Genomic DNA, 26,265 nt, shown 5'->3' on the forward strand with positions numbered 1-26,265 from the left:
TGGCTCTCTGTACGGATACTTTCCTAGCGGTTGAAAGACAGAAAGGAAGGGAGAGAAGGAGAAAGGAAACGAGAGTGAGATGAACGAAAAAAGAAAAGAGAGTTGTTTGGAAAAACGACAAGAGAGAAGGCGAATACGGTCCTGATCGGCGGAGGACGTGGCCGGAATACGATCCAGCGACGAATAACGAATATGACATCGCGTCGGGTTTCGAAACCACCGAACTTGGCGCGAAGTCACGGCCGCAATATCAATCAAACATCCATTGTCTAGCGCCATCCGTCACATCCGATTTTCCGATACGCATAATAATATGAAATAGCGGTAGATAGTTTAGATGGGCGATTTATCTAAAGCATATTCTCTTAGATTAGCAATGAGAGATTAAAGGAAATAGAAAAGAGGAAATTGTAACCAGCAGATAACGGATTGGTCGTACTAGTATAAAAGTGTAAAAGTAAGGGAAAGAAAATAAGTAGAAGTAATAAGATTTTGCACTTGACGCGACAATCGTACTAATTGTAAAATTCATTCATCAGTTTATAAGTTTTACAATTCAGCGTGTCGGTACACATCGTGCCGGCACGTAAATTGTTCTCGATTGAGTGATACGAAGTGTCATAGGGAACGCGCGGATATGTGCGAGTTCCGAAATAATTGAATATGCCTGAAGCTTCGTAAGTTTCTGCGAGTTGAACAAGTTTGTCGCGAAGGGAAATCATGGCTCGCCTAAGTGCTGCAGCCATGAGAAAACGACGACAGTGGTGGGAAGCCATTGGAAAGTCATCAGGGCCACTATGGAAAACTTGCCGAAAGATTTGCATCTCTATAGAAGCCTCGTCGGCGCGCATGATGATTTCCATATTTCTTTTGCCGCGACTGGCTCTTAAAATTGCGCGAGTTTAGGCTTGTGACATTGTCGAGCTTCTAAATATCGATTTAAATCATTAACAGGGTAAGAAAATTGATAACCGACACAAGTGGCAACTTTAATTAGAGACAATTTATTGCGAAAAAACATCACCTCAACTTCCCTACACTCTAGGCGGGCGTCTAACCAATTCGACCACTGAGGCATGTAATGCTAAATTAAATCATTAATATGTAACAACAGAAATTATAAATAGCAACTATTCGTCCGTTATTAAAATAATTTTATTTACAATTGAAAAGCATTCAACCGATTGCGTGATAATAGCTGGCTTTTTGCAAAAAATTTATGTAGACAATTTTAAACGGATTAACAGTAAATTGAACTTTACGAAGTTTGTCGAAACAGATTTGCGAGTTAAAATCGCGACACGCATTAAGTCGAGAACATCGAAAGCTCGGTTTGAATCGAAAGAGCTTGCAACGTCTTCACCCGTTCAGGAACACCTGTGTTGTCCGATAAGCGTTATCGCGGCACTTTGCAATGGGAGAACAAAAGACGTCGTTCATGGGAATGACTGCAGCGAGAAACGTAGCGGTGAATCGTTGCGGAAATTAAGGGCGCACTTACCTGTGAATGTGGTTGCATTGCCGTTGCAATGTCCCGTATAAGTGCATCGTTTGCACACTTACACGGCGAGAAATTCTTAGCGTCAATTTCGAAATAGTGAAATAAATAAAAAAAACCGCGATCGATATAATCGCTGCACAAAATTATACCCAGAATGCACGAAAATTTGAGTTAATTCGTGCAATTTTGAGCTAAATGCTAAACACGCTTTCCAAGTAACATCTCGGTCAGAAAAAAGATTTCTTATTGCAGAGTTAATTAAAACTTTTATTTTGGTTTAGTGACGTTTCTTATTAAACAATTACGATTGTATCTTTAAAGAATATTAATCACAAGCTCCGTAGTGTGCGACACGAGTCGAGGAAACGTTACCAACGTCCGCGTTTGCTCGTCTGACGCTTCTTTTTCCACCGCGAGCGGTCAGGACAGTAGTACAGCTCAACGTCTTGCGAGACGGGCGACGTTCGTGACACAGCGGACTTGCCTGTTGTTTGCGGGCTTCCAAGGCAGTTCGGAGGGTACGTACGGGAGGAAGGGGTGCCTTGGGGAGCAGTGCATGAACCTTATACCGCCTCGACCGAGTGTACTGCAAATCCTGTGCTGCAATAAAAATTAAGAACTTTCGTCTCAGAGTCGCGCGCGACGCAGACGTCCCGCGAAAAATTCGCACGGCCAAGAAATAACATCTACTTATTTCTCTACGTGAAATTCCACGGGGATGTATTCGGAGGCGGCCGCTGTCCCGCGGGAGTAGTACGAACAACCCCGGAATCGATCCTGGCGATTTCGAGGATTACGGAGACTAGCTTGTCGCAATCTGTCGACCGCAATAAGATCGAATACCTCCTTAGTCGTACATTCAGATTAATCGTCGGTAATGAAACGCGAGTAATATAATGATATCATTTTAACGAGATGGAAAGCGTGATGCAAGGAATTTCTTTTAACTCACAAATAGATTTAATATCGCCGGTAATTTAAAACCAATGATATGTAGTTTTTTAAAACGACCTACACTGACCAATGTTTGTATTTAAAAAAAAACGGCGTTTCGATTCCAGATTTGGACCCTTTTCAAGTAACCTATTCACACAATTGTTAACGATCTCATATTGTTCGTAATAATATTCATAATATTCATAATATCATAAATGAACGATATGAGATCGTTAACAATTGTGTGAACAGATTACTTGAAAAGAGTCAAAATCTGGGACCGAAACGTCGTTTTTTTTTTTAAATAAAAACATTGGCCAATGTAGGTCGTTTTAAAAAAACTACGTATCATTGAATTTTTTTAGATCTCACATAGAAATCGTGTGTATTGAAAGATTGCGAGAAAATATGATGTTCGATCTTCGGCGAGAAAAAAAATCTTGAAGTTTGCCCGGAGAATCCCCAGAGATGGATGAAGGCGGGCGTGGGGTATCTGGGACACACTGCGGGATATAATACAAAGTAATTTATATAAAAGAGAGAAAGAGAGTATGTGTGGCAAGGCAAAATTACGGTGTAAAATTGCGATACATCGCGGGCGACGGTCTATCGATACGTCGTCCGACGCGAAAGGATGGTCTTCCTCGAAACTGACACTGATGCGTTTCCAGCGGACGGAAGGAGACACACCGAGGTCGAAGAGGGCCCCTCGTTCGTCCATCGCTTCTATATATCGTCCATCGCGCCCTGATTGATAGCGTCTTACATGTCCGATACCTTGCCCCGACCGGTTTAATCTCTTGCAACACGCCGCTGCAATTTTACAACGACAGTCCCGCTAATAGTCGCCATAAATTTATCACATTATTGCCCGGCCGTGTATCAGACACTTCACATTCCCTTGATGAGTATAAATAAATAGTTGTGTAGGAGCACTCGGCAATTTTTTATTAATTGTATCGCAATCTTTCTTTCTCGCGTTACAGCAAATCGATATATTGCCACATTTTCTTCATCTTTATTGGCGATCTTTAAAATACCATTTCTCCCCTTTTTTTATTCTTACTGTTAGATAATTTTGAAGAGATGTTGCTAGATTATCATTGCATTATTATTTTATGATTTTATTGCTTCGTGAAAGTTTTATTTTTGCAACAGAATAATCAAGTCAGACACGAATGTGATATCAGTAGATACTAAGTGCTCTCTCTCTCTCTCTCTCTCTCCTTCTCGGATCCTTCGGTGACGCTAGGGTTAATGCCTCCCGGGATGTAAAGTGAAGGTTTAATTTGCGGCTCACGTTCACGAAAGGGCGATCAAATTCCAGACGGTGGTAACGCGGTGAATTCTCGTCGAGTTGGAGTGAATCGCTAGTACCAACTTAATATCCCGATTTTGGCGGTAGGCCAGGAATCGGTGTCTCGTTGATCACCGTGCCGTGAACGGGTGCTGTACACTCATTTGGACCGACGTATCGGCGACGGAGTTAAACGTTTCGCAGCATACATGCGCGAGTACACAAAGCTTCGTGGCACACATACGCGCGCACGCGGCACTTTCTCCCTGCCGATGCTTTCGTCCACAAATTCTCGCCCGATCGACCTCTCGCCTCCGTTGTGTTTACACACGAACTCACAATGGGTGACCAGAGTCAGCACGCGCATCCGCCCCTGTTACACAGCGTGGAACGATTTACACGCTGGGGTTGGACCTTAAACGATCCTCGACGGGAAGGAGAACCCCTCGAGCTTCGCACGACGGGGGTGTCAAAATTGCTGCCGTTACGCAACTTGAGAAACGAATTCGGTAACTCGGTTTTCGTGCATTTACTTTTTCCCTCGGAGGAATTAAGCGTGGTAATCCGCGAGTGAAAGGAGTAATCTGCCTAAACTATTCCGAGGGTCTTTAAGGACAGCCACACGATAAGTGCCTAACGGGTTGTAAAACCATGTTTATTGAAGGGACGATTGATATACCCCTTGAACGAAGGCAGTATGTCACGTTTACGGCATTTAAACGTTATCGTCTCTAAATCTAATCGACGATCGTATCACTTTAATAACACACGTGGATCGCTCGTGATTTAATATCAGATTATCGTTATATTAGTAAATTAACACTCCACCGAAAGTAATTATGTTTGAAGGTCGCAAATTTCAGTTCTGTAAAAAATTAACATATATACCCGAGTCGAAATTTTGGCCCTATGTTGAACCTTTAATTCTATTATACAGTAGGACCTAAGGCAGCAAAAGAGGTCCAACTGCAAGAACAAATTTTACTCCTACTTTAAACCTGGATATAGTATTTAACTTGCGAGCGCTGATACGAGCTCGATCAACTTATTGCAGTGTTACATTTGTATCTTCAGTACGAGTATTCTTTTGACATTATTGAGAGCATATCGCAGACAGCATCGTCGAACAGTTAACTTTCAGTGTTTACGGACGAGAGACAGTGGAATCTTTAATGTACGCCGGTCACGTTGTGCGTCGCACGAAGTCGCCCTCCCCGCGACGTCGCCCCGTAATTTTTCCGTTGTAAAGAGTTAATTACGTGCGGAGCGAAACGTGCCGCTCGCGCGGCACAAAGGACTCCCCCTTCGTTATGCGTACGCCGCCGGATATATAGGCGCATCGCGTTTCATCGTCAATTATGCGCGCTTTGAGGGAACGGACGCGCCCTTAAATTCGACGATGACTCACGTGGCGGTATCACGTTGACGCGTCGCGTATACACGCTTCTTCTTTCGATTATCGATTCTCCGGGAGAGGCTGCTCTCCTTGTCGCCGCCGGCGCGACGACGAGCGAGCAAAGCCACCCCCGTTGTAAGCCACCCCGTGTCACGCCGCCGGCGGTACAACCGCCGGCTATTTCGAAAAGCTCCTTTCCACCCTCGGCGCCCCGTGTCGTTTCTTTTTACCTGCGCGCAATTGCATAAAAAGCGCGCTTTATCCGTTGCCGCGTTATTAAAAATAAGCGCTTTGGAGTAGCGGAGCTCTGCGAATCCTTTTTACCAGTTTTAGAATTTTATTGTCTTTTTTTTTCCCCCTGGATACGGCAGGTTTTTCTCTCCGAGGTAATCCATAAATTTTTATGCGCAACAAAACGACGTGTTTAGTGCTATTTAAATATTAATCTTAGACAGCGGGTAAAATATTTCTCGTCAAATTGGATAAACGATATTAAATGTATTTAATCAGTTGTTTTGTGTTTAAAAAGTCAAATCTTGGAATTTTTACGCGGGTTATAGTTTCCAATGGGCGATTGATATACAGCGAATTCGATTGCTTGCACTAGTGCGCACGGAGTGCACACTAAGGCCTGTTTATAATCAATTTTTATTTAACTTTGTCTTAGATACGCGTTCAAAAAATTTTTAGCCAAAAAATGATCTGCGTGGATGCTACACAGATCATTTTACTGGCTACGAAATATTTCAAGAGATATTTCAGATGATCCTTAAATACAAGAATTGACTGTGAACCAGCCTTATTGTTAGTGTGCACTCATTGTCAGCGCGCACTAGTGCGAGCAACCGAATTCGCTAATATTCAGTCTTTTGTGTCAATTAAAATGCAGGCAACGTTGTTGGAAAATTGTTGTCCAGGACAAGGTCGAAACGAAGTCTTTTCCGATTTGTATCGTGCTACGCGATCGTACCTATTGTTTCTAGTTCAATGCTAATCCTACCTTTTTCCTTCGAGAAGATCCCGTCATGTGTCGTCATGTCTCGGATAATTGCGATTCGGGCAAACATTTCGTCTCGCGTTTCCGCGAGCACAAGTCCCATGGGTGTCCTCCGGAGAAGTTGCAAGCAATAGCTCCACGAGACGCTCGTTTCGAGATACGAGAGGCACTCACCGATGATAATGCTTAACCCTCTCGCTCGCCCTACGAAACGCGCGTGTCTCTTCATGTCTATCTTCAATCGCGGAAACGAATCTTGTCCGCGCAATTTATCTTACAATCAACGATAGCTTTCCGTTCGATGATTCGTTATTTTAATTAAAATTCATAAGGCTCCGATGTGAACTCACAGATGAGAGCCGAGACGGATGTTAGTGTCTAAGTGATTTTAATTTTGAAATTTATTGCGAGAAATTTGCCTCAGCCTTAGTAGCCGGGCGTCTCACCAATTCTACCGCCGAGGCATGTGTTCGAGCCCTGGCTGAGGTAAATTTTTCGCAAGAAATTGAAGAATTAAAATCATTTAGACACTAACATCCGTCTTGGCTCTTACATCCTTTATTACTTCGTGTCTGTGATTCGTTATTTTATTTTGCAATCGCTCGTGTTTGATTATAAGTACACGGAAAAAACAATGTAGCTGCTGTAGCTAAAACTTAGCAAAATAGGGACAGCTAATATTTTAGTTGTGATAGCTCAATATTTTGCTACTGTGCCTATTGTATTAGGTGCGACAGCAAACGGTTTGCTGTCGTAGCAAAATATTGAGCTATCACAACTAAAAATATTAGCTGTCCCTATTTTGCTAAGTTTTAGCTACAGCAGCTACATTGTTCTTTCCGTGTATGAGAACGCCCTCCGGAAACAGGGATACCCGTTTAATCCGATTCCATTCGCAGAAGTGACGCGGCTAAGCTTTTTGTTTGTTCAAACGGCGTAATTAGCATAAGTGCGTCTGCTTTTCCCTCAGAACGATCAGACCCGCTAATTGGGCGCCGTCGATATTAACATAGTAAAAATCGACCGCGGAATGTTCCCAAAGAATTTTATGTAATTCGGGGGAGAGAACGGCGAGGGGGCGCAAATTTAATACAGGAAAATACTTGTCGGGATGGCGTTTCGCAAGAACGAAAAATGTCTCGGCTTTTACGTTTATTATGTACTGGCAATCAACGTTGACAGACACTTTATTCCGTCGCTTCCTCTCGCGACTTCTTCTCGCATTTTGCATATTCTTCGCGAAATTCTCCAATTATATGAACTCTGCACCGACGGTGCGATATTATATTATTCTACGATTTTTAACTTGCGTTTCGTCGAGTTCGAAATACGAGGACTTGTATGAACAAAATTATACCCTAAGAATATACGCGTTATTTGACGACAATTTATTTTCGTTACCTTAAATAAAAGACTATGCTGCATTAGTAGATGTAAATGCGGCTATCATGAATATTTGGCACCGCTGATTCATGGGTCGTTTGCCGACCAATTTTGTGCTCTTCTTTTTAAACACCGACATATATAAATAGCTTTTAATTACAGGTGTTATCAATCTTTTATAACATCTATTCTCTATACCTTTTTCGGTTTTTTTGTCTCACGAGCTTGAAACTTATTATCCATAAATTCTAAAATTTGTATAAAACAAAAGTGACTTTACGCAAGAAAGCATTAGTCGTCTTAACTCAAGGCAGATTTCATTCTTTTATTTTCATTTATGTTTTTTAATTTACTATACTTTATCTCACTATGAATCTCCCCGGACATCATCCGTGTAAAAGATCCGCGCATTCCAGTCCGCGTAATTACATGAGACTAACCCCCACTGAATGAAGCGCGAGTCGCCGAGTTTATCATCTCGAGAGACGATTTATTCTTTCGCGAAATTTCCCTTCATCTTCGCGAGTGTGAGTGATAGCGCCGTCTTCTGATTTTCGTATAAAGAGCGAGCGAGTTTTCTGACAGCGGCGAAGAATCCGTCTGGAAAGTGCCACCACTGAAAACGTATAGCTTCATCGGGATGGATGGGTGGGTGGATGGATGGCTGGATGGATGGATGGATGGATGGATGGATGGATGGTTCAATGGTTTGCGGAAGGTATATCATAGTCGAACATCGATCCCGTTCACCGACGACGAAATTCGTTACGGTTCAATTTCGGCGCAGCAACGGCGGTTTCAGCGAGCGAGCGAGCGAATAAGCGAGAGAGAGAGAGAGAGAGAGAGAGAGAGAGAGAGAGGGAGAACGCGTTTACAAGACTAGATATGCGATGCTAGCTTATAATGCAGCGATCGCTGGTTACCAAACGAGGTCAAACTGGTTACCAGAAATCCCCTTAAGTTTCAGCGATAGGTACATGTAACGGGCTTACGCTCTCCGCCTATCGGGCAACCCCGCTCATTCTTACGAGAGGGCCGTAAGGTCGTCCTCGCTGCCATTTTTTTTTCGGGACATGACATGTATTCTCCACGACAACGAAAGACCGTTTATATTTGGAACCCTTTGAGGTATCGGCTTTTGAACTTTCGACGTTTGAGCATCGCGGACGTCACAGAGCATCGATCTCGTCTCGGATCGCCGCGTATAAATAGTGCTCCGCAGCTGGTCGTCGGTCCTCGCGAGCATTTTTACGACGATTCACATTTATGAGAACGACTGTATTGACGGAGGCGATAATCTACCACTGACAAACGATTAAATGCAAGAGAGTAGAAAAATGCGCAGCTGCTCTTTTTCTCCCTTTCTAAAACGTAAGTGTAGCGTCTCATTTTTAAATTTACACATCCGGCAGTAAGAAGCAAAAGAGTTTGCTTGCGAAACATAATGAGAAATTTACTGCTTCCACCTGAAGCGACGTTTTCATTAAATATACGTAGAAGATTACAATGTGGGAGTAAATCACCGTCCTCGCAAAATTTTAATTATCGCAAAATTTTAATTATCTTATACCATTTCAAATTTTCTCTTTGTCGAGGACGCTTTGCGTATCATACAGGATGTGGAGGATGTAATGTATACGGTGTTTGTCAATATTTGTGTGGCTAACAGAACGATAACCGCGGCGGATTCGCGCATAGCAGTTACGCTAAACTCGCCAATTAGCGTGGCACTTCGTGGACGCGCAACAGAACAATAATTACCGCCACCTCAATGCGTAATTTCGATAATTATGGATCTTTTGATAATACAGTGATACTACAATATCATTTTGATTTAATTTATCTCGGCCGCGACCCATCGAGAACCCTCCCCGCTACATGCAGCATACGTACACACGAAAACGTTTCATTTGATTTAAATTAATTACCGTGGCCTCGCTTTACCGCGCCCGCGGTGTCGATGAGCTAAATTCGATAGCTGGTTTTTTTGGTCACATGTCCCAAACATCTGCCTCCGCCGCAGTTTATTACCGCTCCTTGCAACCCGATTGCGTGGTAGCAGGTACGATTTAATAAACCTGCGTAATACGCTCTTGAAAGACGTGTCGTTTTTAAGAGAGCGACAATTTAATTTAATTGTACGTGGGGGACACGAGTGCGTCAAACCAAGACTTCCGATTGTGCGGAATAACAGAACGTATTTATGAGAGTGGAAAGTAACTTTATTTCTCCATGTAATCCCCTGCTACACTAATGTACTTATCCCAGCGCTGCACTGCTGCTTGGATACCATCAGCGTAAAAGAAATTTCTCAGTACGCCGGAGCCACGATCGGACCTTACACTGTCCACCGTACCACTTGTACATTGCGGAAACTCGGCTGGAAATTATTATCACGTCCCTTTTACAATCCTGACACCTCGTTCCAAGCAATTTCCAACTGTTTGGGCCATTAAAGGAGTTCCTGGGAGGCTAGGGTTTCAGCAGTGACGTGAAGCCCAGGCAGTTCGATCATGGCTCCAGTGTATCGAGGAGTGTTTTTACGCTGATCTACTCACTAGTGAAACGCTGGGATAAGTGCATTAGTGTAGCAGGGGATTACTTCGAGAAATAAAGGTAGTTTCCACTTTCGTAAACGTCTTCTGTTATTCCGCGCAAACAAAAGTCCCGGTTTGACTTGAGCTTCCCACGTACAACTTAACTAATTTGCCGGCGTTATTTAATTTATCTCGGCCGCGGCTATTGTTACCGTTGCCATTGGCACGTGTTCAATTGCAATGCTATTAATACGTCAGGTGAGATGCTGTACTCACGACACACGATAAAAGAAGGCGCTCGCAAAGGCCCGTGTCAAAAGACATAACTCATGGCTCGGAATTTCAATTCCTCTCCCGAGCGTTAACTCGTTAACGCGCAGCTCATAATTTTAACTTAATTTCAACTTCCAGATCGTAAGTTCAACTCATCAGCTCGTCAGCTCGTAACTTGGCTGCGGCGGGTGCGTTTTAACAGCGAGGCTTTCCGCCCCGCTCGATGAGCAATATCGCCGAGCTTCGATCCGATGGAATTTCGTCCGCGATTCACGTTTATTGGGCGCGACACGCTCGGTGCGCACGCGGTCGCGGCTTTTATAGCGGAGACGTATCGGTTCATTTGACACGACTAGACGATGTATCTAACAGCCGCCGGCAGCTGTAGTCTCGGACGATAGCGAGAGAGCAAGAGAGTAAGAATGACAGAAATGGAGAGGGAGCTTCGTGGGACGAATGCGTGTTCGAAGTGGTTATTCGCTCGATGGGAAACGTCGACGGTTTCAATTTTAGCGGGGAAACGGCGTGCGATCTAGTCGACGCGAAATTCGATCTACTCGTGTGTTTTCCCGAGGTTTCGCGCAAACTGTTGCGTTCCGCACGTGCGCACGATTCCGGCGGAAAACGCGAGGAATTTCCTCTGCGGTCGCCGAACACGTCGACGATTTTGCATCGAAAGCATTCCGCGCGGAGACAACTTTTTACGCGCCGGTGGAATCTCCGCTCTACCTCGCCGAAACGAGATTTAGCATCTTTACACGTCATTTAAATTTATTATTGATAGACTTTAGTGATAACTTGATCATGTCTGGCAATTTTTATGTTCGTAACTCACATCGTTTCGACCATGGCTTGTGGTCCTTTTTAAGTGATATTGTATCAAATGTTCATTGTAATAAATTAAGGGGTCATTCTACTTTAACGGCCCAAAAACTATGCTGTGAAAAAATTGTTAAAGATAAGCATAGTTTTTGGGCCATTAAAGTGGAATGACCCCTTAATTTATTACACTGAACATTTGATACAATATCACTTAAAAAGGACCACAAACCATGGTCGAAACGTTGTGAGTTATGAACATAAAAATTGCCAGACACGGTCAAGTTATCATTGAAGTCTTTTAATTATTACTGGCGACATTGAAGATTACTCCTTGTTAGTTTATTATTAATATTCAGTACGCAAGCTAAAAATTGAGATACATGCCCGGCATAATTATACGTGCGAAAAATAATTTTTACCTTACAAAGAGATAATGTTGGAGAAAGAGATTCCTTCTAAACTTGACAGCGTGATATCCAAGTCGCGAGATAGAAGGGCAAGTGTATCCTCGCCTTAAATTCGACAGCTTCGACAAGAGCTTCCCGAAACGAAAACGATCGTCCCATCGCTCATCGCGCGCCACTTATCCATCCGCACGTGTCGACATATCCCACGCGTCCCGATGGTCCCACCCCGTGGATATTCGTCCGTCGGAGATGACGGCGGTTACATCGGCGTCACAGCCGCCCGTGACATCCCCTTTCCCTTTCGCGAGTATTTGCATTCTCAATTCGTCCGTCGTCCCGTGCCGCCGCCGCGATTCGCGCCGCGCGCTTTCAACTTGCCGGGAATTATTCACTTTGCGTTGTCCGCGACACGGGGCGTTTGTCATCTCGTTTGACGGAGCGGCGTGTCTACATCCTGTTCCATCCCGGCAGATATTCCGAATTTTTAATCCGCATTCTGTTCTTTTTGCTTTTCGGCGAAATAACAACTTTTCGCGCACACGGTGTCGAACATTTTCCCCTCTTTTTCTTTAAAGACACGCGATGCAGGTGCGAAATGAAGCGCAACACGTTCGGATTATTCAATCGCGACGGAAAGCGTGAGAAATATTCCGTAAAAGTTCAACTGGATTCAGCGGGGCCGAGTGTGTTATTAAGTGCGAAGTCACAGGTGCGAGAGGTGGCGAGCTGTAAAAGGGTTTAGTCCTAAGTTCGGTGTGGTGCAATCAAAATGAGCTTGGCGTTCGGTCGCCGAGTTGGCTCGCAATATCCAATAATCGATGTAATACCTTGTCGGGACGCGAAAACCGGAATTCCCCGCTGAAGCCTATTATACGGTCGAAAATACAGATAATGTAATTATACGGCTTTGCCGGAAACGACGCCGGGGATTTCGACGCCGTCGGCCGAGGAAGGCCGGGGTCGCGCTGGTACACAGAAAGCCCGCACATAATGCGAAATAAAACAGAAATCAGCGTCACACGGACAACCGGGCGCAATAATTAGCGACAATTTGTAGATCTCGTTATCGATCCTCATTAATGTTGACGTAGTACATTAATAATTTTTATTAAATCGATTTTTTTAGTCTCATTTATCGCGCCAATTCTGACCTGGTGAATTTTCAAGAATTGAAATTCTACTTGATGTCGCGGTCTACTACACGAAGAGAATTTTCCTCTTCTTTTTCTTCTTCTTCTTTCTCGTGTATTAGGCTTAAAGCCTGTTTTATCCAGTTCTCGTTCTGGTACTTTGAGCATTTGGTTTTACTTCATCTTCGGTAAGGCTGCCAACCTTGCTGAAGGAAACCTCCCATCTGGAGGCTGGCTATATCCCTGAAGGGGTATGTGTGGCAAGATACTCTCGGTGGTTGCCACTTCCCTTCGGGAGATTCCGAAACAAACCAGCGGTGTCCGTGGATTTGAACTCGAATCTTCTCGTTCATCTGTTTACTAAGCAGCGCACATTTCTCTGCGCCACACTCGCCGCACGAGTAAAATTTTCTTTTAAAGTTTATCCTGAAAATCGCATAATCCTTGGACAACACGGCATTCCCAAGAATTTGATGAGAGTTTTTTTGAAACTTTACCATACATTTTACTAGTCAAATTTCAAAAAAACTCAAAGTTCTGGGAAATGCCACGTTGTCCCACTATTTCTTGATTTTCTGGGTGAATTTTAAAAGAAAATTTTCTCCGTGTATATTTTTTATTATCAATCTCGATAATTAGGATATAAAATAATTGTCATCTAATGTAATGACTATCATTAAGTCTACTGGCGATGAAATTGTTCTATTTTCGCGATAATAAACTCAAAGTTTGCGTATTCCGTAGGCCCTTACGCTTTAATTTCGGCACATAATAATTTTTCACCGCAAAGCTGTCTCGATGAGTCGTCGTTTTCAACACCGTGGAATAAGAAAGAAAACCGTGGCGTCGACAGAATGAAAAAAAGTTTCTGCTGCCATTGTTATAAACTTGACTCATCGTGCGATCTCATTAGTGAGAAACATATATTCGCTGGCTAAAGAAATCGACAATTCTTTTAACCGATAACGCGCCCCGCGTGCGGATACGTGCCCGCAAGTAGTCTAATGATAATTAAGCGCTGTTGAATCAAAATTAATTTTTTTTATTAATGCATTTAAGTTGAATTAGTGAGCAGTGCGCGAGGGAGGTTCACTTTCTGAAAAGCGAAGAGTTTAAAATGATTTATTAATGAGATAATACATCTCACGGAGAAGAGAAGACCAAGGGAAACTCTGTTATAAATTATAAGAAATAATAGGACGAATTTGCAAAGTTTCATACTTGAATTATTGAATAATTTATGTCAGTACGATGGTTGCGTGAGGAGCGTTTAGATTATACAACAAAATAGACTATAAAGCTATCGCACTAGAAGAAATTGTAATTATGTGAAAACGAGTTTAATCACCGAGTTATTTCTTATATACGTTATAAGTCGTTTCAATTATAATCTCGAATTCTTATCGCAGGACGTCCGTCTGTAAACCGTGGCACTTGAATAAAATAGAGATTCACAAATTAACAATCCAGATACGTTTGAAGGGCCTCTGTTATCGGGACGAGTCGTGAAATTCGAGTCGTTCGTTCGGCAAACATGCAAAATTCCTGATGCGCGCCTCGCTAAAAGGCGGCGAAGCGTAGTGGCGCACTTTTTTCCGGACTCTTTGTCTCGCGCGCCCACTCCGCTTTGTGTGCATACAAAAGTGACACTTGCCAGCGGCTGTCTTCCGGGCAATTGTCTTTCCAACGACCATGGCAGCTTTATCGAGCTGCAAGTGAGCTGCAGCCACACATGTCGGCGCGCGATTCGCGTCTCTCCACAAAGGCCCAGAAGATTTCTCCCTTGAATCCCCCCCCCTCCCCTCCTTCCGCGACGGCCTCTCGTACATAACGGGCTGTATTTAAGAAAAAGAAAAGAGAAAGCGTTCCGAGAAGGCTACCCCATCAGACGATAAGAAAATCAGAATTATTTTAACTTATGGCTTTATTTTAATTGTTCGATTAAAAGAATAAGCGGAACGGCTGGTTCCCAGTCAGAACTCTTGAATTTGACTTTCCACCTGCTATCTAATGCACTTGGTCAGGCAATTCTTCATAGAAGAAACAAAAGGTATTGTAAAAAGGATATATCAGTTACAGTTAGATGCGCGAAAGGGTTGAGTTTAGATCGTGAACCAAGTCCCAACTTGTTGGCTGCACGCCGAAGTGTAATAAAGGTTGGTACGACGATACTTTGTAGAAGAAAATAATCACAAGACAAATGCGCCGGATCGATTACATTTTTTAAGTCAATTATTGGTTTCAATATCGCTCGACATACCATCGGATTTCCGGACTAGTGCTCCGGGTCTCGATAACGGCCAGATTGAGAGTGGCGCGAGCGTAAAAATCACTCGATATTGAATCCTAAATCCTTTCGCTTTTCGCATTTTTCCGGTCCCCTCCTCGGGCTGGCTATAGGCGAGTTATTGCGACACGTTGCAGCGATGCATCCGGGTTTCGGGCGCCGACACACGTGTAAGCGAACGTACAGGACGCGCGTACAGTCCGCCGGAAGTAATACCGGATTTTCGGGATAAAATGTTTTCCTATTAATACCCTCGCGGCGAATACGCGCACACGCGCATCCGTGGACGCGGTAGAAAATATTTGCCGGTTGAAATTCATTATCTGGAGCGCAACTAATTGGCAAGCGGAGGCAGCGATATTAGAATTTCGATGCTCGCGCGAAATTCATCTTGCTGCTGGATTTATACCGGGAAAATACCGACGATGATGAGAGAGGACGCGGACACACAATCCGCTCCGCGGGGAAACTCTCGACCTTAACTTAAATAATAGATTTCCTTGACGAATTCGAGTGCGCAGCTCCCAACGTTATTACCGTCACCAATTCCGAGTAGAGCCGGTCTGGAAATTTCAGGCGATAAATAACGGAGAAGCGCGTCCAGGCCCGATCGCGGCTCTGAATACTCGTATACATTTTGAGAATCTCGAAAGCGCGAAACTCATAATCCGAGAGGGCTCCCGAGTTTCCGAGGGTCTAAAAATACGGACAGCCTTTTTATCCGCTCCACAAGACGCGAGACAATTCCGAGTTCAACCGCGCTCGCTCACCTGATCTCCCCAGCTCATCCCCGTGCGTTTTCAATTTATTCGCGCGTATAGGTGATCGCGGGCGGTAAATAACCGGATGGACTGCACATGTTTATTTGTTGGTCAGTTTCGCTCGTGATTCGATAGAGTCAAGTTGCGCCGTTGATCGAACATGATTTACGGGCCGTCGAATTGGTGCCGCGCGCGCGATAGCGAGTATCGATTCTCGAGTGACTCGGCTCGCGATAAGAGTATTGGCATGGATATTAGCGCGGATACGACGTGTGCACATGCAAAATTAGTGATACGCCGGCCGCGCCGCGCCAATATCCTTGTTAGTAATTATACGCGTAGGTGGGAGGTGGCTTCTGGGCGCGCCGCGCATAAATTTAATGTCCTGGAAAGAGGCCGCGGCGATAATTAAAAATGAAAAAAAAGAAGCAAGAAAGAGAGAACAGGCGGGAAAGCAACGTCGCCAGTGGCCGGCAAATGAGTGACTCGAGGCGGAGGTGTGGAATTTAATCCAATTATACGGCCAGTATTTGGATGGTCTTTTTTTCTCCGTCGCGGATCGAGTTCTCGGATTAATTGTGCGATCTCCCTTTCTTTCTTCCCCCCCCCCCTCTGTCTTCCATCTCTTTCCCACTGCAAACGCGCGCTTCGTTAAAGCCGTTATTGTACTTTTTTTGCGGAGGAGTTGGCGTGATTGTTTATTAGCCGCTTTAGCCTTCGGGAGAACATTGTTCGAGTCTTGCCAAATGTCTGCGGCTTTAGAAGGGAGTGAAATTACTCTTCGGGATATTATCCAATCACGCCAATTTTCTCTCTGCATTAGAGAAGTCGGATGGCGGCGGATTTCTAGTCAAATAAATAAATTCGTCTTGTAACGCGAAATCTCTTATACACAATACGCTTGATGAAAATCTTGTTAAAAGAATACAGGAAGTTTAATTTAAATGAGTATTAGATTTCCACCGCAGAAAATGAATTAACTAGCAGTGCTAATTATAAACGCCTTATCTTCGTGCGCGAGAAGCAGTCTTTGAACCGATCTTATCCCTGGAATCAAGAGTCGACGCGAATTCCTCAGAATTCACGGGGCGAAGTACATCTTTTCGAGAAATAAAAATAAAACCGGGGGGGAAAAAAATTTGCGCTTGTCGAGCAGGAAACAAAGTGCAAAAACGGAACGGGCTTTCCGTTTCCGGTGAGCGACCGACCGACCACCCGTGCTCGCGTGGATACCGCGCGATGGCGGCCGCGGCCGATGCAAGCGAATTCCTCGTGTCGACGACGTCCCCCGGCCCCGTTATCTCGTCCGTAAATCACCGCGTAATGAGTCCAACTTTCCGCGTGCGACAAAGCTGCCCCCGGAGGGGGCGGGGGAAAGGAAAGAAACGAAGGAAAACAAGGGTTGCGACGGGGGTGGTTGAGTTTTGCGCGGAATGGTGGCTGCGAGAGGATGGAAGGCACGTGAGCGCATTGGTAATCGTCTTGCCAGCTGTAGTCTGCGTGTTCTTAAGGGAATGCTGGAGTGATTCTGCACTTTTGGCACCTTTTGCTCCTGGAACTGTCGATTCGTGAAAACATTCGTGTAATATACAAATTATAATGGCTTTTGCGTTACGAACTGACAGTGTTCCGTTGTTCGGACTAAATCAGAGAACAGCATGGTATCATTGAAATTAAGTTTAGAAGCCTAACAAAAAATCTATTACGTAACCTACAACTTATTCGAGTGTATAAACTTCTTGTTAAGCTCCTAAACTTAATTTCAACGATACCATGCTGTTCTTTCGCTTAAACTGAATAGTGGGACACTGTCGGTCTGTACACAAAAGCCACATAATTTGTATATTACACAAATGTTTTCACGAATTGACAATTCTAGGAGCAAAAGGTGCCAAAAGTGCAGAATCACTTCAGCATTTCCTTAAGAAGGGTTGCAGCTAAAGACGGACAGAGAGAGAGAAAGGGGGGGGGGGAAGGAAGAGAAAAAAGCGAGCGGATGCCTTCGGGGGACAACGGCGACGACGAGGGGATGAATCGAGGGGGATGATGGCGAGCAGGCGCGTAGATTTTGGGTTGGCGGGCAGAGCGGGAAGGAAGCGGGAGGGCAGATATGGGCCAGGTAACTAGGTCACCCTGACTGAGGGCATTGCTTTTGCCGCCGCGCGATCGTCCCCTCTCCGATCCAACCACCCCCTCGTGTCGCATCACAAGCCCTGCCGTCGGTGTCCCGATCCGATATGAGGACGGCGGCGGCGACGACATGTCCCCTCTGTCGCAGCTTCGACAGACGACTACCGCTTTCTTATTTACGATACGATCATCTCTGTTTCATCCCCGTCTCGCTCGTCGCGGTTGGGTTACTTCCTTCCGCGCATAGTTAAGGGGCTTCTCCTCCTCGGCGCTCGCGCCGTGACTTTTCCTTTCTTCACGTCTGCCAAGGCCCCTGCTCGACATCTCGTTCAATCCCTTTACGAGTTCTCGTCGTACTCGCGCGCAGTGCGGATGTCTATCGCGGCGGAAACGATGATTTCCAGGAGGGCGGGTGAAAAGAGCTCGTCGAAAACAACGCGATCCAGTTGCAACCGAATTCTCGTAGCCGAACAGTTCGCTCAGGATCACCTCCGTTTTCCACTCACGCGGTGTAAATTGAACGACTCGTGTCGTCAGTCCGGAATATAGAATGTATATTTTTAGCTGCGTAATTTTTCTCGAGTATAGCTTATGACCTATCTCCACCTCTCAGAGCGCGAGGGAGGGCCGGGGGCGAGGGGAACGAATGAGAGGAGTGCGGAGAAACGTGCTCGCTCGTGGTTTCTCGAGAGAAGATACTGAAGAGGCGCCGGCTCCTGAGGGCTAATAAGAGCCATCTCGTCATTTTCCGGCTTGCACGCGCGGATGCGGGTTTCTCTGCGCGCGAGACCTTCCCTTTTGCGTTCGCTTCACATCGCGGACAATTTTACGGCGTAGTGGCACTTCGCGCGTGTCCGTCGCGCAATAACCACGCCGCGATATAGCAACGCCGAATTAATACTTCATTTAGACTCCATTTGTATGCGCATAAAAGCGACGATGAAACGGAGACAGAACAGGAGAAAGGGAGAAAGAGTCGCATTTATCTCACGAGATATTAATTCGTAACAAATCGAAGATACATCTCTGCCGTAACTGCGACCACGCGGCTCCCTCCTAAAAAATTATCGAGCTCGCAGAGACATTTCGTTTCCTCAAACGTGCGGTCTTCCATTTTTTTTTTAAATATCTTTTTTCAGCGCGATTAAGGCCGTTTAAACAACGGTTTCAATTTTTAATTCCGCCGGAACGGCGGTTCGTTATCGATTAGGCAAGACCACACGGAACGCCGTCGGATTACACGATAACGATTGGTCCAGACTGCGCGGGTGGTCGGATAGTGGGAACACTCGTTCTGCCTTCCTTTTAGTAGGGCGCTGGGATTTTCCCGCGCCGATTGCGCTGTCATTTTGTTACCCATTGTGTCGGGGCCTTTGACAAGATGCGGGGAACTTCTTTTTTTTTTGTCCGAGTTCTTACGCCCCTCTCGCGCATTTCGGCATCCAATATCTTCGCGTTTCGCCGATGAGCAAATTCAGCGATGGCTAGATACGAAACTTGAGAAATCTCTGGAGATGAATTTAATATTTGTACGTATATTGCGTTCCCGTTGAACAAGAGCGATTCTTTTGAAAATGGCCGACTTGTGTGATACGAAGTGTTTTATTATTATCGCTCGCGACATGTGCCGATGCAATTGTCACGTTGCACAATATAGCGATTTTCGTGTTTGCCTGTTGCTTTTCCTTCTCTTCGGTTCTACTTGAAGTATGCTTTTGTCTAATGTGTATTTTGAAGCGGCTGTTTGCATGAGCGAAACGAAGTTCCGCGCCTTTGTAATCCTCGAGCGAATCGAACGCACTGTGCAAAGTGTGCAGTAAGCGCTCTGTTTTCCACGAATCTCCAGTTTTCATGTCGAAACTTGGAAAAAGCTCCGATTCGAGAACTTTGCTCGCGTCAGAACTTTGAAAAGACCCCGTTTCAGGCCCGAAGCTTAAGACGCTAGAATTACGAGAGAAAAAATTAAGTAAAGAGAGAAATAGAGTTACGCATAAATTGCGCGGTAGAACCTCGCGATTGTTATTGGACAACACTCGAGAGGGTGCGGGTGAGCGATAGAGAGACGGATTGGAGCAACGCGACAGGGTGAAGGTTGGCGCGGAGTAGAGTCGCGGAGGATCGAAGAGAGTAGGAAAGGGTGATGGGCACCACATCTGTCTGGTTCCAACGCAGATCGTCGGAGGGTAGAGGAGAGAATTGGGTCAGCGGGCTTGGAGGGCACTTCAGGTGTAGGTACCTATCTCCCCACGTAGCTGGGCCACCCTGCCTACCCTCGTGCGCCGCTCGAGAGGGCTGTAGCGCCGAAGGTAAAACGTACGACAGACTATCGGCAGCGTTAAAGTGCAGACATACGCTGATGCAACAATCGCGGCCTCAGGTCGCGCGAGAATCAATCGCGAGAATCGACCAAGATTCGAAGGAAAGATTACGAGATACTTTTGTCGCCGTCTGGAAAGGGGTGAGTGCTAGGTTCTACGCTTGACATACGAGAAATCACTGCAATTATATTTTATTGAACTTATTTTAAACAACGACGGCGGTTCGTCGGAAGGTACTATTGCATTAACCCTTTGATGTATACATTTTTCTATTGAACCATCTTTGTGAAACTTTGTATACAAGGGTTTTTGGGCTCGCTGATTGCGAATTCGTTATCAGATTTTCATAATTCAAACTGGCGGAATTCGAAACTTAAAAGAATAACATCGTTCAACTGTAATTCAACTATGCTAAGGAACATTGTTTAGATATTATTAGGACCCATGGAATCCAAATTCCAGCTGAACATTCTTATAGAATATAAAAAGTAGAGGGGCGCGAAATGGCGGATGCAAAATTGAAATTTGATAATTTTTTAGAATGTACTCTTGGCACCACCACCCAGATCTAACGGCGCTACGTGATGCGTCTCTAAATACCGTAAAAATGAAAATGATGAAAAACTTGAAAACGTAAAAAAAGATTTTTCGCTTAAATTTTCGGACTACTCTCTTGCACGCAATTATGACAAGTATTAGTGCGTTTCCGTGCACTGAAATTTTCGTTATAATTCCAGTAATCGCCGACTAATATCGCCACCTTCTCTCCTCATCTCCTCGTTCTCTGTAGCGTCGTTTGCACTTCCGCATTTATCGCCCCGGTTATTCCTCATTCCTTCCTACCAGTTCCTCCCCCTCGTCGACGTCGTCATTATGGCGAATATCCTAGAAGCGGCGCGACAGAGGGCTCGGAAACGAATCCCCGCTATATCGCGAAAAACATTTCTTCCCGAGTCTCGTTTGGCTTTACCGAGGGGACGGCCGTTTCGCTCAATCTAGCAGATACGCACGTCCTCGATATCCCTTGGGAAAACGAACTTTGTTTAGCCTTGATGATGAAACAGTCTGGGGCTAAAAGAATTCTCGTGTTGCGAATTATTATAATAATTTTTGAAGGATGAACCGCAACGAAATGTCAGTGCTAAAACATGTTTGAGAAATATACGCTCTGTAAATGCGAGGACTCGGCGTCTGACTAGTTTGACTAATTTAATTTTGACAAAATGTCCGCATTGAAAAGAGAGAACCGACGTTCGGTAGAAATGGATCGTGCGAGATGCAGTACCTACTTCTTGCATGTTGCCTGTTATGGAATATCTTGGTCCCGGTGCTACGCGGCGAGTCGCGAATTCGTTACTCGCCCGGCGCTACACTCGAAGAAATTGCGTATTCCGAGCGCAATTCCGACGATGCTTCGTGCATACGTGCGATACCGGATAAGATCAATATCCATATCTCGTTGAATGCCTCTCAAGGACTAGCCGTCGATATTCTTTGTGATATCGACTGTCCGAGGCTTTCACGTTGAATTGATTTTCCTCGGCCAAATTGCTAACAATACGCGCGCGAATGATGCCATTGCATAATCGGATCCACGTTTCCCCTCCGCGAGACGGGAATATCCGTTTACGAGTGAGAAGGGAAGGGAAAAAGGACGCAGCTTAGTTAAGATTTTAACGTTTTATCTTAAAACAGGCCACTTCCGGAGGCACAGTCCTCTAAATATCATCACTCTTAAACGTGTTTCAAGAGAAATATCCTTCAATGGATTTTCAACGAAGTAATCTCCATATAATCCAGCAATGAAATGAAAGAGTTGGAGACATCTGAATTATTTATGCTTAGCTTTTAAGACGGTGCACGCACCCTCGGGACGTGAACGAGTCTCTTAAGTATTTTGATTAGCCTAAATGTCATCGCTTTTAAATGTATCTTAAATAATATTTGCGACGTAATAAATTGCGCATAATCCGGCAGCGGAGCGAAATGTTTAAAAAGTTGGAGACATCTGCATTATTTATTAGCCGGCTTTTAAGACGGCGTGGCCCCTCGGGATACGAGAGTCAAAGCTGTACTTTAGTTAGCCTATTTATAAATCTGACCCCGTCCTATAGCCTTGCTTACTGCTTTTGCTACAATATACCTGCTACTGCTCTCTTCTGTCTCCGCGGAGTTCCCAATGTGCAACGTTTTCCCAGCGGAGAGCAGTGACGTTTCAACAACCCCTCGCGCTGCTTTCGACGTCTACTCCCCTTTTTCCGGGCGCGAGCGCGAATTTACGCTGCGAATTTAATAAACTCCCTTCGAGGGGCAACGCGAAAGGGTCGAGTCCATCGGGTGTTTCAAGAACGGAATGCGCATCTTCTTTTCATCGTGGCGAAAAATTAATTGCGCCAATCGAGTATGCGCTCGCCGGCATCTCGATGCTCGGCTCGGCAAAGGGTTCATCCAGCGATTAATCGCTTACAGCTCGTTGAAAATCAAAAGATTTCGATAAACGGCGGGTCCGCGATTTAAATTCGCGCCGAGGGAAAGATCGAAGACAAATTTCCTCGCGGATCAACTTTTCTCTCTCTCTCTCTCTCTCTCTTTCCCTCTGATATGCAGGGTAGATCCATTAGAAGCAGGTCACCTGCATATCTCCCTCAGGGTTGAAGGTATAAAAGAAGAAGTGGAAAGTTGGATAACTTTGAAAGGCAGCGCGCATTATGCAAAGAAATTTTTTTCGCCGGGGCTATTTTTTCATCCATCATCCGCAAGCAAGAAGTATTCGCTATTAATTCGCGTCCATCATTCTCCCGCGACAGTTACGATTGGTGCTAATTCTATCGCGTCAATTCATTCCTGAACTTTAGAAACTTGACTTCTTTTCGCACCTTCGAATGTTCCGAGGAACATCTCAGTATCCGGCTTCAGCGCGCTTCGCGGCTGGGCACCCGGTAGAGATCCCGGGGACAGCCTGGCGGTAGATAAAAGATTCTGCGGAGTCGGTATGTAATTATAGCATACTCTCCGGAGAAGGAGAGGATGCGCTCCAGCGGTGGTGTTCATGTTTGAAGGCGGCTATGTGGGTCAGACACCCGCCTTATTGCCTATTCCAACTTCGCCGGTTGACCTCAAAGATCCTTGATATTTGACAAATAGTCCTCGAAAAGCGTAGGACGCTCGTAAACCGCTAGTCTGCCCCGCGGGAGGCAGCTAATTTGAACGGATGGACGGATGGATCGACATCGACGTCGATGCTCTGCGCCGCCTTCTTCTTCTTCCGCGGTGCCCTTTCGCGCCGTGGGTCGACTTCCGTTTTATAAACGGATCCGCGATCTCCTCGGGGACGTCAAACGGTGGCATCATCTTGCATCGGGCTTTTACTCGAATTTCAAGCATAGTCGATTTTCAATACGGCTCGCAATTTTTATTTGAGCGTATGCTTATGATAAATACGAATGTATCAATCTGCAATCGATGATCCGTCGATAAGACTCGTAGTCGTTGCGACATTCTCGCGACGTCAAACGCTTTATGGATCCTTTACGGAGTGTATTAAAAAAATTTATAAATAACGCAACGTATAAATATATCCTAACAAAATTATCTTTTAAGAAAAGGTACAAAAAGGCCAAGTATACGCGTAGAAAGAACAAATATATGGGCAAATTTTTTGTCAAAAAAGTACTTGAATCTACAAAAGGAATGATATAAAACAATTGCACCAACTATATATAAATCATAGACTTTTATATATATTATATATATACATTTAGACTGCGTCTTCATACGGGCCGAGCTGAAACAAAGATCTGAAGGATAGAGATAGTCAGTCCTAGAGACCCTGTAATCAGAGACTGGCTATAAGAGTTCGTCAAATTCTACGATATAAATATATATAAAACGAACGATCTCGTAGGCTGTAAGATGTTCTAGTTTTATAAGAATAATTCGCTAATTTAATATTATTAAATAGAACCATTCAGAGCAAATTATTATGCGAATGGAATCGTATTAATGACGATTTACTTGTTCGCGTGTTCCAGCAACAAAAACATGCGCGTTTTAAAAAAAAGTTACGCAGCTGGCAAACGGAGGAAAGCTTCCTGTTAATAGGAACGTACGCTAATTGAGAGGCTGGGAGGAATAATAGCTTAATGCGCTTTAAGTCGTTAGTTTACCCATTTCCCGCTTCCTTATTCCACGCTTTGTAATACAGTCCCGCGCCTTTTGCTTACGTTAACCGCATCTTGAACAGCATGGGAAGGTGGACGTAGAAAAGGACATGTATTAAAAGCTTCGGCCCATAATACAAAATTTCCCAGTGAAATTTTCTCGCAAATTTAACACGCTCTTTTATTCCACGCGAAATAATAATCGAGCAGATATAAAACTTTATGTCGCAAACAATTTATGCGATTAGAAGAATGTTTAATTTCGTCTCAAATTAGATATACGTATACATACTGTCTCTCTCACACCTCTCTGTGTATTTATTAAATTGTATATTATAGAAAATCGTAGGGGCAAAGATTGACTAACGGTGCACGATGATTCTGATTGCAGGAGGCGTATAGGAAATGGGTGTGCAGCTCCCTGGTGCCTTACTTTGCTCACAGGAATCCGAAAGACGTGAAAATCTCGGAGGGCAGCTGGATCGGCCCCAGATTAAGGCCCTGCCGATCCATTTGCCAGACCGTGGAGGAACGTTGCCCCTACTTTCTTCCGGGCGATCGTGCCCCCGCATACCCCACACAATACGCCGGCGAACCCACTTTTCTTTGCAGAGGTAAAACGAAGAGAGAGAGAGAGAGAGAGAGAGAGAGAGAGAGAGAGAGAGGAGAGAGAGAAACGGAAGGTTAAGCGGAAAGAAAGCGATAATCATTGTCGAAGTCGATCCAAGCCGTTCGTTCGATCCGGTCGTTCTTTCGTTTAAACGAGCCAATCTCGAAGAAGGGTACAAATGTTCAGTTGGCACCCTGCTTGCCTCGCAGCTCTGCGAGGAATATACGAGACACACGGGCAACCGGTATCCGTCACACCGTCATCAGTCAGTCCCCCCTCTTGTTCACGACGCACGTTCATTTTCGCGTACGCGTCGTACAGCGCTAAGTCCGCGGCATAGAAATTTGCATGAGGATACGCGTAAGCGCATAAACGGCCGTCATGGTGGAACGCTCTGCATAAGCTCCGCGAAACAATGCGGCCGCCTTATGCCGAGGGTGGGAAGGGGAGAGGCGTCCCGTACTCGTGTAAATTATTATTATATATTGCCATACTGCGCCACGCCATAACATGATCAATGACCGTTCCAGGCCCGCGCCGTAACTTTCCGTATAACGTGGGATTCCTTCCATTTTTATTAAGCTGATCGGTGGCGCGTCCCAGTGTTTCCGGAACGGGATTTTTTTTACACGGCGTTGCCCCCGATACCGGTCCCTCGCTATCTGACGTTTTGTCGTTCCGCCAGCATGACACGCTTCACTGTCGGCCCCGTTGACCCCGATAATCTTGACTCTTTACGCTCGATGCTGCGGATATTCCGGTACGACTGTGTTAAAAGTCACAAGACGGAGGAGGCAAATTTGAGATAGATTCATTAAGAGATTTGTTCGTGTGTAATGCACAGCGGTGTGACAATTATTTCACGAAGAAAAGGATAAACGTATGCTGCCGTCCTAAACAAAAAAAGTAGTATCTCCATTTTTTGTCTATGTTTCTTAGAGAAATATAATTATTAACCGGTGGACAAGTCGCGTGTATACAGGGTGTTATGTAATACCCGCATCAACGCTTATTGTGGGATAGAGTGGACTAGACTAAGTCGAAAAGTCCTCTACCATTTTGCAATTTTCGCAAAAGTCGGCGAGTTATTAATTATTCAAAATCGCTGTCTTAGGCCGGCCCACTGCCCAATTGAAACGTGCGGCGAGATCGATCGATCGTTACTAGGCGCGCAGAGAGTTGTAACGATCGGTCGATCTCGCCGCACGTTTGAATTGGGCAGTGGGCCGGCCTAACAATTTTTAATAATTAATAACTCGCTGACTTTTGCGAAAATTGCAAAATGGTAGAGGACTTTTCGACTTAGTCTAGTCCACTCTA

The 26,265-nt window shown here is 44.9% G+C and overlaps 1 protein-coding gene across 1 annotated transcript in view; it reads left to right on the top strand.

The window, feature by feature from the left end:
- LOC105562886 overlaps nt 1–26,265 on the top strand; it is a 78,856-nt gene that overhangs the window by 48,675 nt on the left and 3,916 nt on the right. The window contains exon 2 of the mRNA XM_012014034.1: nt 24,727–24,949. Coding sequence (XP_011869424.1) covers nt 24,727–24,949 — 223 coding nt within the window. The remainder of the gene's footprint in view (nt 1–24,726; nt 24,950–26,265) is intronic.

The sequence above is a fragment of the Vollenhovia emeryi genome, unplaced genomic scaffold (genome assembly GCF_000949405.1).
Source record: "Vollenhovia emeryi isolate VEMERY1.0 unplaced genomic scaffold, V.emery_V1.0 DF939182.1, whole genome shotgun sequence".
NCBI classification, from domain to species: Eukaryota; Metazoa; Arthropoda; class Insecta; order Hymenoptera; family Formicidae; genus Vollenhovia; species Vollenhovia emeryi.